General features: G+C 44.3%; 1 protein-coding gene across 2 annotated transcripts; it reads right to left on the minus strand.

The window, feature by feature from the left end:
- Positions 1–1,741: 1,741 nt before the first annotated feature.
- On the minus strand, positions 1,742–16,614 carry TMEM259 (transmembrane protein 259). 2 transcript variants are annotated; one of them, XM_085311455.1, is made up of 11 exons: positions 16,178–16,614; positions 10,838–11,104; positions 10,341–10,455; positions 7,837–7,947; positions 6,259–6,381; positions 5,818–5,918; positions 4,834–4,891; positions 4,464–4,547; positions 3,777–3,909; positions 3,288–3,387; positions 1,742–2,775 (listed from the first exon to the last, which is right to left on the minus strand). In XM_085311455.1, the coding sequence occupies exons 1-11, from the start codon at positions 16,409–16,411 to the stop codon at positions 1,927–1,929; spliced, it is 2,175 nt and encodes a 724-aa protein (XP_085167581.1). In that variant the 5' UTR covers positions 16,412–16,614; the 3' UTR covers positions 1,742–1,926. The 2 variants fall into 2 exon arrangements, with proteins under 2 accessions (XP_085167581.1, XP_085167580.1); XM_085311454.1 differs by having other exon boundaries at positions 10,287–10,455.
- Positions 16,615–16,620: the final 6 nt, after the last annotated feature.

A 16,620-nucleotide genomic window follows, 5' to 3' on the forward strand; every position in this document is an offset into this window, starting at 1 on the left:
TCCTCTTAAAAGCCTATGATTATTTCTTGCTCTCTTGTGCTCTGGCACATCTACGCCTGGAGGCAGGGAGCCAGGTCACCCAYGAGCCTCATTCGGCCGCCCCCAGCTCCTTCCAGGAAGGCTGGTTGCAGGTTCAGACATGCTGGTCACTAGCAGACTCCCCCCTCTATTTCCCCAGGGCAACACCCAGGACTCTAAAACCAAAATCAAAAAGGGGTTTCCTGGGCAAGAAATGCAAAGACAGTGAAGCGTGGGGTTCTGAACCCCTTTGGTACTGATAAGGAAAATCCATTCCTGATGGGAGCCACAAAAACATACACAAGAGCCCTCCAAAGGGAGAAGCCCGTGGACTCGCACAGATGCTGCCTAGCTATGCAGGGGTGAGGCTGAAATCCACGGATGCTTCCAGTGAGCTACCTGGCTCCTTTGCAAAAGCAGGTTAAGTGTCCCAAGCCACCTCCTCCCAGCACTGCCCTTTTCCACCACATATTCTTTAAGTGCCTTTTCTCAGAGCCTCACAGAGTCTCTCCTGTGCTGCTCCCCATTTGCAAGAGCTGTTTTACCTACAAGCATAAACCCTCCTTCCAGTCATACACATGTGGGGCCAACCACCCTCAGGGGTAGCTGGTCCCTATCCCAAACCCCTAATTCAGCCCTGTGACACCAAGCCAGCTAGCTGTATTGTACAACAGTTGGACCCAAGTCTCAAAGCCAGCTTCACCTCTTCTGCCAGGAAAGAGAGGGAAAATTAGTTGAAGTTTCTTGGCTTTTGTTTTGGTTCTTTGCTATACAATCTCACACAACAGTTCAGCCTCAGGAATAGCTGATCTCTCCTCAACGATGGAGCTGATCTTAGAATGCAAACGTGTCCCATTTAAGGGACAAGGCACTGAAAAAAACAAACTGTATCACCTACAGCTGCAGGTGCCAAAGGCAGAACTGTACAGAGACAGAGCTGCTGTCCTCATCCCAGACATCTCTGAAGAGAATGAAGCTGCATTATCACTTCTGAGTAGATATTATTTGAGGCCATTTGCCTGTGGCAGAAACTCCCAGCTTACGATGGCCGCATTTATTTAAGAGCGGCCAAACTGACAGAGCCCTTACATACATCACCAGCAGCKGAAAGGACAGCATTTCTCCAAGGCTCACCAGAACATGAATCCAACCCCCCTGCTTCCAGGCCCAGCCAAACGCATTCACCCAGCCATGGAAGCTCTAACTTGGGCATGGCAGCTTCTGCCCCCCAAACTCCCTAAGGAAGTTTAAGGGCAGAAAACATGTGGGTGAAGTGCAGCTCTGCTTTGGTAATTGCCCACCTTTGCTCCGAGACAAGTAGATCTAAATGTTGGGAAGAAGGTTTTAAGCTACTCTTTCACTAGAAGAGAAGGAAATTCACCAGTTTTCTGCCCTCTGTGGTTTTCCACAGGAGGTCTGAAAATGTTCTCTTCATTCATATGCAGTAGCTTTTCTAAACAGAAAGTTGCCTGACAAACATGGTTTGTCACAAATCAGCTCACCACTTGTGAGCATTACTAGGAGTGCAAACGCAACCTCGAGGCCGAAGTTGAGGCTGCTGTGAGGGGCAAAGAAAAGCTGTAACACTGACCTGACTACAGGGTTAATCCAAGCACCCTGTGTGCCAGCAACTTCAGGGAAAGAACAAGGCCCCAGTGAAAGTGAACATATCACCACTCCCTCTCTGCAGCAAGAAGTCTAGCAGTCCCATGCACATTCATCCTTTCTCATACAAAAGCACACATTTATTTTTCTCAGGGGAGTTTACTGCAGCACCTTTTCTCTGTCCCAGCTACTCTGCCTCTACTAAGAGGAATTCATGGGTTAAGGATGATGGTGAGGTGAGAAATAATAACAAACAAAATCCAAATGCCTTCCTGGCAGTCCAGATTTGCCAAGAACAGGGACTCAAGACAGGCTCCTCAAGTCTGGCTCCGAGCAAGAGTTGGAGCTAGCTGTACTATCTGCTGGTGCTGGGCAAGGGTTACTCTCCCCCCTGTCCCCTAGAGCATGACCCAAACATTTGTCCCGATCAGGATTCTGCACAAAGGCTGGTGGGGTCTCTGCCACACTGCTGYTTGCAACGCAGTTCTTTCCAATAGGCTTTGCTTGACTGTCTGACCCTTCTACAGCATCAGTCTGCTCAGGAAGCGAAGGGCTGGGAACAGAGGCCCCACCTCCCTCTACTGGGACAAGGAACGTAGCTGGTGCCTCCTCTGCAGCAGGGGGAATATCTGCTGCAGCAACCACAGACGTTGAAGTGACTTCAATAGTGATGGAGCCCACAGCAGTCTCCGGATGGTCGCTGCTGACTCTGATTTGGGTTACCAAACTGGAGGCAGCGGCAGCATCCTGAGGGTTCCCGTTAGCCATGGCTTCATGCACCACATTTGGCTCCAAGAGGGTAGTGCTCAGGTCAGAGAGAAATGAGGCTTCTGTAACGATGGCGGCTGTTTCAGCTACCCAGTTCAGATCACTCCCAACAGAAGCAGCTGTGGCAGCAGCAATAACACTGGAGGCCTCACCAGGAGTCAGTGCAGCATGGCTGCTGCTCTCCCCAGAGGGTCCAGCGGCCAGGTGGGGTCGTCGGCTCCCCACGTCAACTGGGGCTGCTGTAGTGTTGTTGTTGAGGTTGTCCTGGAATGTTGTCTGAGTCCCCTGGCCCACCTGCTGGTTCTGCAGCAGCATCTCTTGGATTCTGATCTGCTGGAGAATAGCTGGCAGCTCATAGTGGTGGAAGAAGTAGATCATTGAATGCTAGAGAAAGCAAAGGGAAATAAGTCACTCATTGGGCCTATACTACAAGCCTAGACACATCTTACAAAATTATTCTCTTCCCTACCCGTTAAGACAGTGACTGGGGAATTTGGCTGCTCTGACCAAAGATGGTATCTCAAATTTTGGAAGAGATTTATCCCTTCTGCATCTACACCACTGTCACAGAAACTAAAAAAAAAAAGGTCAGAAAAAGGGGAATGCAGCCCCCCCCCACCCCTTCTTTCTAGGGATGAGAACAAGAAGGGTAAAGGCACTTAGCTTTGGTCCATCCTCAGTTCCCTATCTGCATCTCACAGCAGAGAAAGGGGACAGATCAACAGCCAAAGAAAAACAAATGATGCGATTGAAACAGGATATTGGAAACATCGATTTGGARATGGTTCTCACCAATACTCTCTGAGATGTGGGGAATGATCACAACTGAATTCACACATCATCTGTCTCCATACAGCTGGCATCGCTAATGTGCAGCAGAAACGACAGCTACTCACCTGGATGAACAGCCATGAGGTGACCAGAGCCAGGCTGCTGTACTGCCCATTGAATCGATAGTGGTAAGCATAAAAGGCAAAGTGATACAGATAGAAAAACCTGCAGAGAAAAGCAGTAAATATCAAAATATAATCGATGGACAGGACTAACATGAGTCTCCTTCTACTCATCACTCCATTCAGACCAGTGACACTTTGTCCAGGGTGGCACAGATCCCCTGCAATAGGTAATTTGTATTGTCCTACTATGAACAGGTGTGCAACAGAGCTAAACAAAATGCAGGAGTGATTGCACTGTGCCATGCAAGAGACTCTAAGCGGAAGCAATTGCACTTTGAACCTAGTGATATGTACAGCAGTTCCCAAGGACATATGCATACAAGAGTGGAAGCCCTCCTTCTTGGGAGGACTGTAAAGGGTCTAAAGAAACATCCCACTAGAGAATAAAGTTGTGTGCAATATACAAATGAGGTCCTAGCCAGCTCTTACCTGAGCCAGTGTCTCTTACTCGTATTCGTGTGACAACAGATAGCATCATATTGGTCAGCCAGCCATACAATAAGGATGATGTAAAATGCAGTCGTAGTGTCGTTGAAGAACTCTGACATAATGGCCTCCATACCTACAGGATGGAGAGAGGTGTCTGACATCAACACTCTGTAGGGCACAGACAACAGTTCCAGTGAAGTTTCCTCAAAAGGGGCATCTGAACAACTTATCTGTGATTTCTAGAACTGGAGCTATACAATTATATGACAAAGCCCATAACACGACAACATTATTTTGCTTAAAGCAGCAGAAAAGGTAAAATGTGTTTCAATGCTTGTTGTAGTACTACATGGGTCAGAGAATCAGCTGGCTCCAGACAGCAGAAATTGGAATTTTTGTGTTTGTTTGTCTTTAATTAAAATTGTGCTAATGCAATGTGGTCACAGCAAGCATGAATCTGAAATGAGCTAAAATGAAAGACAGACAAAACCTCAGTCTATGTGATTTCCAAATGAATTGATTTCCAGGAGACTCAGAAGGATAATGCAGGTTATTGTCTGCCATCGAATCCCAGAACCTTCCACCCTGTGAGGAGCAGACCTGTGGCCAGGTCAGAAAAAGGCATCATACTTTCTAAGACCCCGAAGTGCTGCACCTCTCCTTTTATATAAGAATTAATGTTCTTACCTACTAAAGCCAGAATGACAGTGAGTAGGGGAGCTGCAGGGAATGCAATTGTCATGTTCATTTCCAGCATCTGTAACAGATCAACTGCAAAAAGGAAAGCACACTATGATACAAGCTGAATGCAGGACCAGAGAACCCTCCACTCCCACATCACTCCCCATTCAGAGCACTGCAACATGCTGTGAACTCCRCTGTCTGTAGTCCACTGCCCCAGATACTGGCAAGAGTCAGAACCACTCCCATAAGCACAGGGCGGGGGGGGGATACATTTCCTGTGCAGCTACATGCAGRTGCCTTCTAAACAACAGTAGTCAAGAGAGTGTGCAGGCCCAGTGTCCAATACACCCTAAATGCCTCAAAAAACCCTTACCAATGAAGACAAAGATCTGATGGTGTGAGTAACGCAACAGCATCGAAACAGATAGAGTCTGAAATAGGAGAACAGAAGTCAGTATTAGAGCCATGCAGGTCCAGGGACTCATTTTCAAAACTGCACTACAGTTGAGGTTTACACAGACAAGCTTGGACTTAAAACATCACACAGCATGTTGTGCATATCTTGCATTCCTTAGCCTGTGCTATGCTGAAGGACTTCCCACAGAGTAATTAAGACTTCACAAACAGCAATTAATCTTTATACTACTGCGGTGATATAGACAGCACGTAATTTGTCTGTAAAGAGACTTATGCTGAAWAATTGAGCAATAGCCAAATAGCAGCATAAGAGCTAGAACTAGAGTTTCTTCTTTTCCTATATSCATCCTCCTCCCAGTAGCTCATGTTGCCTCTCTGACAATGGTCACTCTGCACTCATTTCCATTTCCCCTCTTATCAGCTACAGTATTATTGTGCAAGAAGTTTCTTCAGTGGAAGGTCAGACACACAGAGAAACAGTCATCTAAGGCTACGAACACAGGCTCAGTCACTGAAATCTCTTGTCCAATACTGATCTGTAATCACCTGGTCACACAAGTAATCACAGAAGATTCAGTTCTATCTCAATCAACCCTGGCACATTAGTTAAACCTGTTCTTAAAAATCTGAGGGCAAACTTTTGTACTCCACACTTTGGCAGACCAAATGCTTGACTATTAAGACTAAYCTGAATCACCCCTTTGCCAATAAAAATATTACTTCATTCCATTTCAGCTCCTCTGTTTGTTTCATTTTTAGGACTTTTAATACTCAGAGACAAATTTTCAAGGTGCAACTCCATCAGATTGGTTTTGAAAGCAGATGTGACCTGTTACATGAGCACAGGCCTGGACTGTTGTACACAAACACCCAACCTCACCCATAAGCTGACCAGCATTGGGCTCAGAATCTGGACAATGCCCAGCTCCTCCCCACTTACAAATATGACCATGATGACAAAGGCTGCAAGGTATGAAGTCCTAGCCATCCACATGCTGACAAAGCGATAGTGCTCCCCAGACACCACATTGCGAAGGAAACCTGGGGAAAAAAAAAAATCAAAGTCCAGTGCAATTAGCCCACAAGCTACGACCAAACTTCCAGTACCTTCTTAAAAAAAATTAAAGCAGATGCATAGCATCACCTCCTCATCACTGCCTTCTCTTATTGTTATGCAGTACAGTAAGGCAGTAGAGGCAGTAGAAAATCATGTTTGCAGACATTTCCTCTCCACTCCTGCTTGTTTTATGTTGTCCTTGACAATAACACAGGGAACTGTTCCCTGCATTAGAGATTAATCAATAGAAGATGGTATTCACACATCCACAGGAAAAATATCACCTCCTGCACAGCTGCTGAAAGTGACTCCTCCAAGTCTTACCTTTGTTTTCTTCATTTTCAGCTAAAGCTTTGACACTTGACATAAGGATATCATCATAACCCAGGAACTCATCCAGCAATAGGCGACTGAATCTGTCCCCAAAGCACTGGTCCCTGGTGGGATCTAGATAAAAGACAGAAAACATTCAATCTGTTCAGATCTTAAGCCACAGAAAAGGAAAGGCAAGTGTCCAGTCTTGTCTCTTAAAAGGACCTGCTTGCCAGCAGACCTGTGCCTGCACTCGGATCTCTGCCAATGTAACTAAATTGGGTGGGACTGGGAGGGAAAAATGTCACACTGACAAATATAGCCAGACCGACAAAACAGCAATGTCAATCAGGCTCCAACACTTACATCAGGGCTGTTATAATCTCTCCTCACATATACACAAAGGGAATTCAAGTCTGAGGCTTGGACAACCTTCCTAGTAACTGTGGGCTTACCCCAACTAAAGGCCCAGAGAAACAAATTCTGGTAAAATTTGGGAGGGGCAGGCTGAGATCTTTCAGCCCCTAGATGATCTCAGCATGCCACTGCTGAGGCCTATCAGTCCTCATGAGCCTCCTCATAAGTCCACTGCAGCCCTGGGCCATTGAATTTCGTCTCATGATGCTGGTACAGTATACACAAATGCATTCTGCTGTATAAACACTAGTTTGCTTGCAAAGATACACAAAAGCTAAATTAAACAGGAAGCATAAATAAGAATCATTTTTAATAAAGCACTAGGATTCTTATGAAGGAATTTGCCTAGGTGAATCTGAAAGCTTAGATCAGTACACAGACATTTAATAAGGAAGCTACCTATTACTTACCATGAGATCACTGTTTAATACTGCAGCCCAACTGTACTTCAGTTTTATTGGGAATAAATAATGCAATTTAGTCWGACTGTTGCACTAATGACTCATTACAGATGAATTCAAACAGAAGGCATGAGAAGGTCTGAGACCATATTTCTGTCTAGTATAGGTTTTAACAGACTGAGTGCCARGAGAAGAGAATGCTGTCCCCGAATAATGGTCTGCTAGTGCTAACAGAGGGACAGAAATATGTTGAGACAACACTAAGTAAATCTGCTTAGTATCATTCCTGACACATGCACATTTAGTCTTGCCACCAGGCACTGGCATTGTGATGCTGCTGCTATATGCTGCAGTATCACTGCCTCAAAGGGCTGCAGGCTATTCGGGTTCAGGACTCTAAAATGTAAAGCAAAAGCAGTAAGAAAGAAAGAAAAAAGGAAGAGAGAGATCCACTGGACTGAAGCCAGATTTTCAGTATATTAAGGATATTCCTTCTTGGATGAGAAAACAGTGCTAGACATAATATTAGGGCTCAGGCACCAAAACAGGCCCTGTCATTTCAGACTACTCATCTTGGAAAGGGATGATCTACTACACTAATAAAGACTTCATAAAGAAGCTCTTCCATATGAAAAATGAGCACCATCATCAAAGAGTTTCTAGAAGACTAAAAAGGAGATGGGACATGACTGAAATTTGGATGAGAGCTAATAGGATGTAGGTATCTCTGAAGAATACTTATACAYCAGTGTGGGCTGATTACCTCACTCACCTAAAGTTACCACCATGACTGGGATGCTGAGGCGCTGTCGAGTACTCTGGGACAGACGCAAAAAGCCATACTCCAGAGAGTACTCCACAATGTACTCTTCYTGTGGCCACACTGCAAAAGAGGAGGAAAGTGAAATTCAACAGCAGGGTTTGCCAACAATTACCACACAGAAACAATATCTCTGGATTCCTCCCCACTTCCTTCTATCAAGTTCTTGAAAAGAGTTACTTGTGAATATGGGCTCCAGACTTCCCTTAGCCAATTTAAAACAAACTAAGACAATTAGGGCTTTAAAATTCCCCAGTGTCTGAAGATGGTCTTTTTTTTGGGGAGGGGGGTTGCTGTTTAAGAAAGGTCCAAAATAGATTCTTTCTACCACAGTAGCTTGAAGAAAACAAAATCTCCTGGTAAGCAGGAGCCAAGTAATCCAAGCAGTTTAACTTCYGATCATTCAAACTGTCACAACATATCTCCCAAGAGGTGTGGGGAAGCTGGCATGAGGCTTCTCACAACAGCAGCAAAAACAGTTAAGGAGACACAATAATTTAGAAGAAATATATCTGCCTCATCTAACTTATAACAACACATTAGTGACAGAAACACCCACTTTAAAGATTCCCTGGCTCTGTCTGGAGAAGGGATCCCACATCTTGTGCAACAAACAGTCTGAAGAGTTTAACTTCTTATTTTCTGAAGAAAATAGTTTTAAGCTCAAATGGCAACAAAATGTTTAAGTGTCAATAAAAATTGCTTTCTTTGTAGCACAAAATATTTTTCAGTGGTAATGTATTTCATCTAAACATTCAATCTCATGTACTTTCAACACAAGGAAGATGATCAGAGGACTGGAGCATCTGCCCTATGAGGAACGGCTGCTAGGGCTGGGCCTGTTCAGCCTGGGGAAGAGAAGACTGAGGCGGGATCTCATCAATGTGTGTAAGTATTTGAAGGGAGGGTGTCAAAGGGATGCGGCTAAACTCTTTTCAGCTGTCCCATGCAACAGGACTAGAGGCAACAGGCAAAAACTGAACCACAGAAAGTTCCGCCTGAATATGAGGAGGAATTTCTTTCCCAGGAGAGTGACAGAGCACTGGAACAGGTTGCCCAGAGAGGYTGTAGATTCTCCTTSTCTGGAGATATTCAAAACMCACCTGGATGCAACCCTGACTAACAYGCTCTAGGTGACYCTGCTTGAGCAGGGAGGTTGGACTAGATGCTCTCCAGAGGTCCCTTCCAACCTTACCCATTCTSTGATTCTGTTATTCTGTGAGGGAAGATGGAAAAACAGAGGAAACAGGTTTGGGGGGATTTAAGATTTATTTGAAAAAATGAATTTTATAACTATGTTGGGAAGCAGCACAATTCTTTWTCCCACCATCCTTCTGGATCATTTCCAATTAGGTATCCAGCAAATCAAAGCACAGTCCATCACTGTATACAGCATTGTACAGTGTGATTCTCACAGAACTTATGCAACGATTAATTAAGGTATTGCACTAAAACTATTTATATGTTCTCTAGTCTTAAGAGACTTAATGATCTGAAGTTCAGGACTAATGAGTTCTGGATCAGCATCAAGTAAAATTGCAAGGGAACAGTGCCATTATAATGTCCAGTCTTGCAGTCCTCCGTAGCTAGAACATCCTGTACTTCTAAATAGCAAATAACTCAGTTTTTTTTCAGGGATAAAACTGTGTATGAAAATGCCAAAATTAGGTAAGAATCCAACTGCCATGTCTCTGTTTTAGTTTATGTGACTTTTAACAGATTCCCCCTCAAACCACTAAACACAGAACTTTTCTAATACTGGAATTCYATTTTAAACAATACATAAACAATACATTAAAGCTCCTTCCAGAGTTTATGAAACTTTAGCAGCTAAAGTCATGCTGAAGTAAGGGGAGGGATAAAGCCAGATAATGATCTGAGTGATGCAGAACAGCAATACTCTATCTCACAATCTACTAAAACTTGCTCGGTGTCTTTTAGTATAGTTAGCTATTCCAAGCTCTGGCATCATTTAAGAGACCCAAAATACAGCCCAAGCCTGTTCAATCTGAAATAAGTGCTGTCAGTTGGATCCCTGCAGACCTCAAGATGACAGCAAATGCAGCACAACTGGTCAAATGAGGAAGGTTCAAATTCATCAGAAGCATCTGGCACTGTTACTGCAGAAACCTGACAGCAGACCAAAATGCTTCAGCAAACTTTATAAYGTAGATGATCCCCAACTCCCACAATCTCCCTTCCAACCCAAGGAAAGAGATACCTATAGATCTACTGTTAGTAGCAGTAAGATTAACCACAAGTGAAAGCATCAGGAATAGTTGGAAGACACTTAAGGCTATTATGCATGGGCCCAGAGAAGCCAGGAGGAGGGAGATGTGCAGGGAAGATGCACGGGTGCAAGGGAAGGAGGGAGCACAGATAGCAGCATAAGTTGTCTTTACCTGCTCTGGCTAGCATCTCAAACTCGGACACAGTCTCCCTCAGAGGCTGCATACCTTTAGTGGTTGCTTCACTAAACGAGAACTCTTGGCTTTCATTGTGGGTCAGTGCCTCGGTGCTGCTCATCCGGGATGGCTTGAGGAACACCTTGGGCTCAATATCCAGCTCAAACTGTTGAAGAAACATGGTGGTAAAAGTCACTTTAGCATTCATTCCAKTTCGAGTCTTCCGATGCGGAGGGTCAGAAAATGCTGAGGTACAAATTCTGTCTCTAAGTGACTGGGGAATGAGATGGACTGTGGCAGATCCCAGCTGTTTAGACTAGGTTCACTGCTAAGGAGGGTAGGAGTCCCCAGCTGCAAGAAAAGCTACACGGTGTTGAAAACCTGTTGGATCACAAACCAAGCAGGCTGTCAGCACAGCAAGACTCCAGCAGAAATTTCTGCTTCTCCTCACAGTTCCAAACTTGATGACTATGCTAACAAACTGTTTCACCCCAAACTGACACCCAGTTTCCCATCTCCTTCTGTGTACCCATGGAAAGAGTCTTTACCTTGATAGAGCTGTTTTCAAACATATCCACAGTCATTTCCTCCTCTTCTTCCTCCTCTTCTTCAGCTGTGGACTCAACTACCATTCCTGGGAACTTCTCAACATCACAGAACTGCAAGAAGATGGGGGCTCGGCTTGAGTTGCGCTGTATTTCCACCCGCAAGATGCCGTCACGTGGCCATTTATCTCGCACATGCTCCAAGCAGTTAATGGGCGAACGGGAGAAGGCAATGTGAATGTAAGCCAGGATGAAGAGCACAAAGAGAGCCTACACACAACGAGAAACAAAGCAGAAAACATTAGTCCAATGAAACTTGACCTGTTTATAAATTCCCCAGTTTTAATAAGCCATCTCTTGCTCRCCCATAAGGACACTGGATTAATTTGGACAAAGGTACATGCAAGTGGACARGAGCTTTTATGCTTTCTAAGCTTGGTGGCCTCTTGGTGGTGAACAATAAAGCAACCAGATCAGAATTAGGTAGTCTCTTCATCTTTACAGAGCAACTGATRTAATACTCCCTTCGTCAGCCCTTCTGATGCCTTTTAACCAGTTGAAACCTTGTATCCTTCAGGTAAACATCAAGGAAGATCCAGAGTTCTTCCTAGCAGCAAGAGTTTCCAAAGTGCCTGTGACCAGATTTTCTCCATTAATATAACTGTGTCATGAGTTATATGCTACCTGGCTGCCACCCAAAAAGCAGCTGCATGTCAGCAGTGTTAATATGCACACTGCCCAGAATCACACAGGTGCTGACTGTTACAAAATTACACATAAACTGTCCACTGTATTGCCACCTTGCGTATCCATGCAAAGCACTTCTTTCTTTGATCCAGTAGCATTTCACATAGGTGCAAAAAATTAACAAGTGATATGGAGTAATAAAAAATTCAGGCCTTATTCTCTTCTGAATGAAAAGCAAAGTACCATGTTCTTCTGGCAAAATGGTTACGATACCTAAGAGAGCTGGCTGACTGGCCGGAAGAGGCCAGCTTCAAGAAGCTGCAGTGTCTAACCACCAAGAAGCCTACAGGCTGAACCATGGAAGTTTGCTCCATCAGATAATTTGTMAACAAGGTAAACTTCCTTGTTCTAGCTTTATTTCATCAATGTTTGTTTACTGACAAAAAAAGTATCAGGCTTTCTTCTCCAATTCAAGGAATACAGTGGGGGAATTTTCACAGAATCAAAGTCTATTGCTCAGGCCTCYAGATCTCAGGTGAATGTTGATGAGCAACTACTTTGAATTGATGACTCAGCCTTGCTCAGCAGAATGACAGCAAATGAAAACAGATGACATGTATTGAAATCACCTCAGTACACTGTGAAATACCCTATAAAATGAAAGATGAGGCTTAACACCACAAACTGTCTGGGAYAGAGTAAAATTTCACCCACATAATAAAGACAAGATCCAGGAAGAATATTTCTAGAAAACAAAAATGGTTCTTCTATAAGGGTCTGAAACTTCTTGCATTTTAAAGACTAGGTCCTAACAGGTTTTCTTTAAAAGTAGATGAATTCATCAGTTTTCTTGGTTCAAGATACACTGAGTTAGCAGCTAAACATAATACGCATTAGATGGTATTTTCAGATCACATACAGCTCATTTTCTACTGAATTATCTCTCATTTCAAAGAGTTAAARTACCATCTTGAAGAAACTTTGCCAATCTGCAGATCATTTCACTAAAGATCAGGATTTGCTGCTAACTCAACACAATCATGAGAAAATGCTACTTCAGCCCTGGCAGAAAGGTTAGAAAATATTKAAACAGATCTGTTTAATCTCCGCTCAATCAGGCAGATGTTAACCACAGAAGGGAAAGCAGCATTACTGAATTAAAAATAAAAGGCTAGACTCTCCAGAGGACAAACTGGCAATTACTCTGGTTTATGCAGCATCCAGTGTAACACAGCTGTAGTTCTGAACACAGTATCAACAGGGGAAACACCCCAAAAGAGCAGTAAGGAAAAAAACTGTCTGCTTACAAGGTTAGAGCTCTGTCACTAATACTGCATGAAGCACAGGTATCCTGMTGAAAACCACAGAACACATGCACAGACCCCAACGCCATATAATGCCTTGTAAACCAACACCATCCCTAAAACGACTACACCGCAGGCAAACTAACCAGAGCACCAACATGTGATAACAAGGCCCCAAGGCAAAYTGAAGAAAACCAGAAACTTAACTATAGCTTTCAACCATTCCCTTCTCAGCACAAAATGYTTCCTGTTAAATACTTCCTATTAGAGCACAGAAAAGACTGTCCAACTTGACAAGATAGAGAAAAAAACAAATCTCAGCAAAAGAACAAAAGACAACCTACCACAAGAACAAGACAAAGCAGAACTACTTTCTGCAGAACTTCTGCAGAACCGCCAGCTCTGCATTCAGATCCACTACATGCTGCTGTGAAATTACACACTCAGCCCCAGCTCTGACACTGAGCTGGCCTGCCAGAGGCTGAACAGGCTGCAGGAAGCATCACCTCATGCTTGCCATGGCTTTGTCCTCYCTCCCGGCCTATAYTGTGGTCCCTCTGCTGTAGACAAGRTACCMAGCYASTCAGACCTTCACTCTGACCTAACATAGCACACAGCCTGGCAGCAGCCGTGACAATGCGACTGTCACACCAACCCAGCCACCACAGATACCCTCAGAGCTTTCAGCATGCAAACTCCTCATGCAACATGGATTTCCCTCTCAAAGATTTTTAATAAGAAATCCAAACTCCTCTTCCATTCCTCCCCTGCCAGGTCACCCTAACTTCATAGTCAGTCAATACTGAAAAGGATCCCAAGCTTTGAAAGCTGAGAATATTCCACAAGATTGGAATATTATTCAGGAATAYTGCAGGCTTTAAACCTCCCCAACATACAATACAGACTGTAAGATGGTCCAATCCTGTACCTTCTAGCACTGTCACTCTRTATTAACATAAGTCTGAGATTCCCAGCAAGTACTCTTCCGATGTCTTACATCATGTTTAAAGCTACAGAGGAGTATGTTTCATTAAATTGGCAAATCTCCGCGCTGATAACCAAGAAATAGTGTTCTTCTATCTTAGCAACATTTTAATATCTCAGAAGAGTTTTAAGCAAGTCCAGGCTGAGGCCTCTCTTACATATAACCAATCAGACAGAAAGTCCTTACCTATCACATCAACAAAATTAAATCCAAAAGCACCATCCAGTACCAGCAATAGGGTATTGTTACGAAAATAGAATTACTTGTCACAACAAGTACATCTGCTGACCTAAAATTCAGATAAATGACCAGTCTATCAGTTACCAGTTTGTCAAACTTCCAAAAGACCTTTCAGGCCAGAGCATACCAATTTCATAACCACTGAGAAGATGCTTTTCAATCAAAAGAATAGTTATAAAGTCACAGTAAAACAAAGTATGCTAATAAAGTTTATTCCTTACAGTAAAGGCAATAAACCTGTTCATGCTGTTACCAAGTATTGCCCAAAGTTCATAGAATCATAGAATCAGTAAGGTTGGAAGGGACCTCTGGAGATCATCTAATCCAACCTCCCTGCTCAGCAGGGTCACCTAGAGCRTGTTAGACAGAGTTGCATCCAGGCGGGCCTTGAAGATCTCCAGAGAAGGAGACTCCACAACCTCTCATGGYTGAGAACTCAGAGAAACTCTAACGCAGCAAGTAGTATAGCTAAGCTTRATACATTACTTTTCCAATGGTATTAAGGTGCTTATTTTTAAGTATACTAGTTGTCCTTGCTACACATTGCTGTTGATCTACTTTCTAGGACTAAACACATTGGTAAAAAAAAGTCAAATTTGTGGAGGAACTGCATAATAAGGAAAACCAGAAAAAGGAGAGGACCAAATCCCATCTTTCCTCTAATCCAACATGAGCCCATATAGCTCTCTYGTCATAGGAGAAACCATGATGAGGCCAATAAAACCATAAGCAGTTTCAGAGATTCACTTGACCAGCAGCTTGCAGGACCATGGCCTCTAATTTAAGCTCCTACTGGATACTCTATATACAGAGAACTGAGATCATGTTGCCTGCTGAAGTCTGCCTTAATTTGGTAAGACTTCCAGTTCTCAGGGCAAAAATAGGCTGTTCTCTGTAAATGTCCTGTGAATACTTTCATCTCTTCAGGTATGCTTTGATCAAAACACACAACAGAAAGAACTGAAGTTAGCTTGGTGAGTATCACTCATTCTACCTGAYAGCCTCCTGGTTAGTGCCTCCCACTTCCAGTCTCTCAGTCTGCCTGAATCCACTTACACAATGCAACGGTGGGGGGATGCAGAGGAGAGATGTTAAAAACCTGAACATTTCTCAGACAAAAAGAAATTATTGCAAAAGTACACTGTCATGTCATGTTTATCATGTTATCGTGAAAAGGCTCTCACTTTGTATTTGGTAAAGAAAGTGTTGTGTGTGGTATGACACAAGGTGTCCTGAATGTTTGCTTGTTTTAAATTGACTGAATTTTAGAAACTCATAATGGAAGCACACTGTTGTCACTTAGCAACTTCCTTTCCCCTCTTCCCCTTAATTCTTTATTTCCTATAATTGGCACCAGTGAGAAGTGTCAGCATGAAATCTGGAAGCCAAGATGCAACATTCAACTTGAGAGCAGATGGTCAGTGACAGGCCACTGTGATCGCCACACTTCAGAAGGCCTAACTTGTCCCAAAAGAGTTCAGCTTCAATTCCCCATTTAAACACTAGCCTCTGTGAGTGCTCAAACCTGCACCTCCATCAACAAAGAAAGCAGGCAGGTTTTCACCCAGTTCGGTAGAGGTGCAGCACTGTCCACACGTAGCTGAAGTTACTGACTACTAAAAAGAAACAGCATTGTTTGTGCGTGTGTGTGTGTGTGTGTGTGTGTGTGTGTGTGTGCGCACACGCGTGTGAATTACTTCTGGAAAAGACTTTAGCAATACATCAAGCATCAAATATCTTGATTAAGCCATACTCCACATCCAAAGAGAGGGATTGCTTAGAAATGGAATCAGAAGCCTTTCATACTCCCATCRCTGTTTTTAATCCAAGCTAGACCAAACACCCATCAAACTGGATCAGTGATTTGCAATCTCTTTTTATGTACAGATCTTGTAAGAGAGTTCWGGTGTTCTGTGGACCCCCAAAACCCACTGTAATTAATCTTGCCTTCCTCACCAAAGAGAGATACATATCAACTCAGTGGACAACTTRGTCTGGATGGTCCAAAACCAGGCTGTGCTCCTAACAGAGGAGCTTCTGAGGGCTCTGTAAGTTACACTGAGGAAATTCATGCCTGAATGACTATCGTCTAAAACAGGAACCATAAATCACACTGCCACCCCTCACCTTGAGGAGAACGAAGAATTCGAAGATACGGCGGAAGGACGGTGGGAACAGGCGGGCATAGGTCACTGCCATCTTGAAGAAGAGGGCATGGAAGAGGCGATCGCGCACATTGATCAAGGGGTTCTGGTTGAGGTTGGGATTGCGGACGCCCCGGTTGTTCGCGCCGGCAGCCCCACCRCCCCCGGTGTTGTTGGCCGGGTGGTGGTTGTTGGCGTTGGGCTGGTTCTCGGACATCCTGACCGCTGAGGCTGGGAGCGAGCTGGCACTCTGCCCGGGGCAGGTCGCAAGGGCCGCTGCTCCTCTGCGGGCAGGGGGGGGGGAAAGGCCGCCCCGGAGGGGCCCTACTCCCCCGGGGGGGGAGGCCCGAGGGCTACGCTGGCGGGCGGAGCGACAGCAGGTGGGACCGGGCGGCGCCCCCGCCCCGCTGCCCGCACGGGCTCGGC

Source organism: Rhea americana, unplaced genomic scaffold, assembly GCF_003343005.1.
Source record: "Rhea americana isolate MKP2758 unplaced genomic scaffold, rheAme1 scaffold_341, whole genome shotgun sequence".
NCBI classification, from domain to species: domain Eukaryota; kingdom Metazoa; phylum Chordata; class Aves; order Rheiformes; family Rheidae; genus Rhea; species Rhea americana.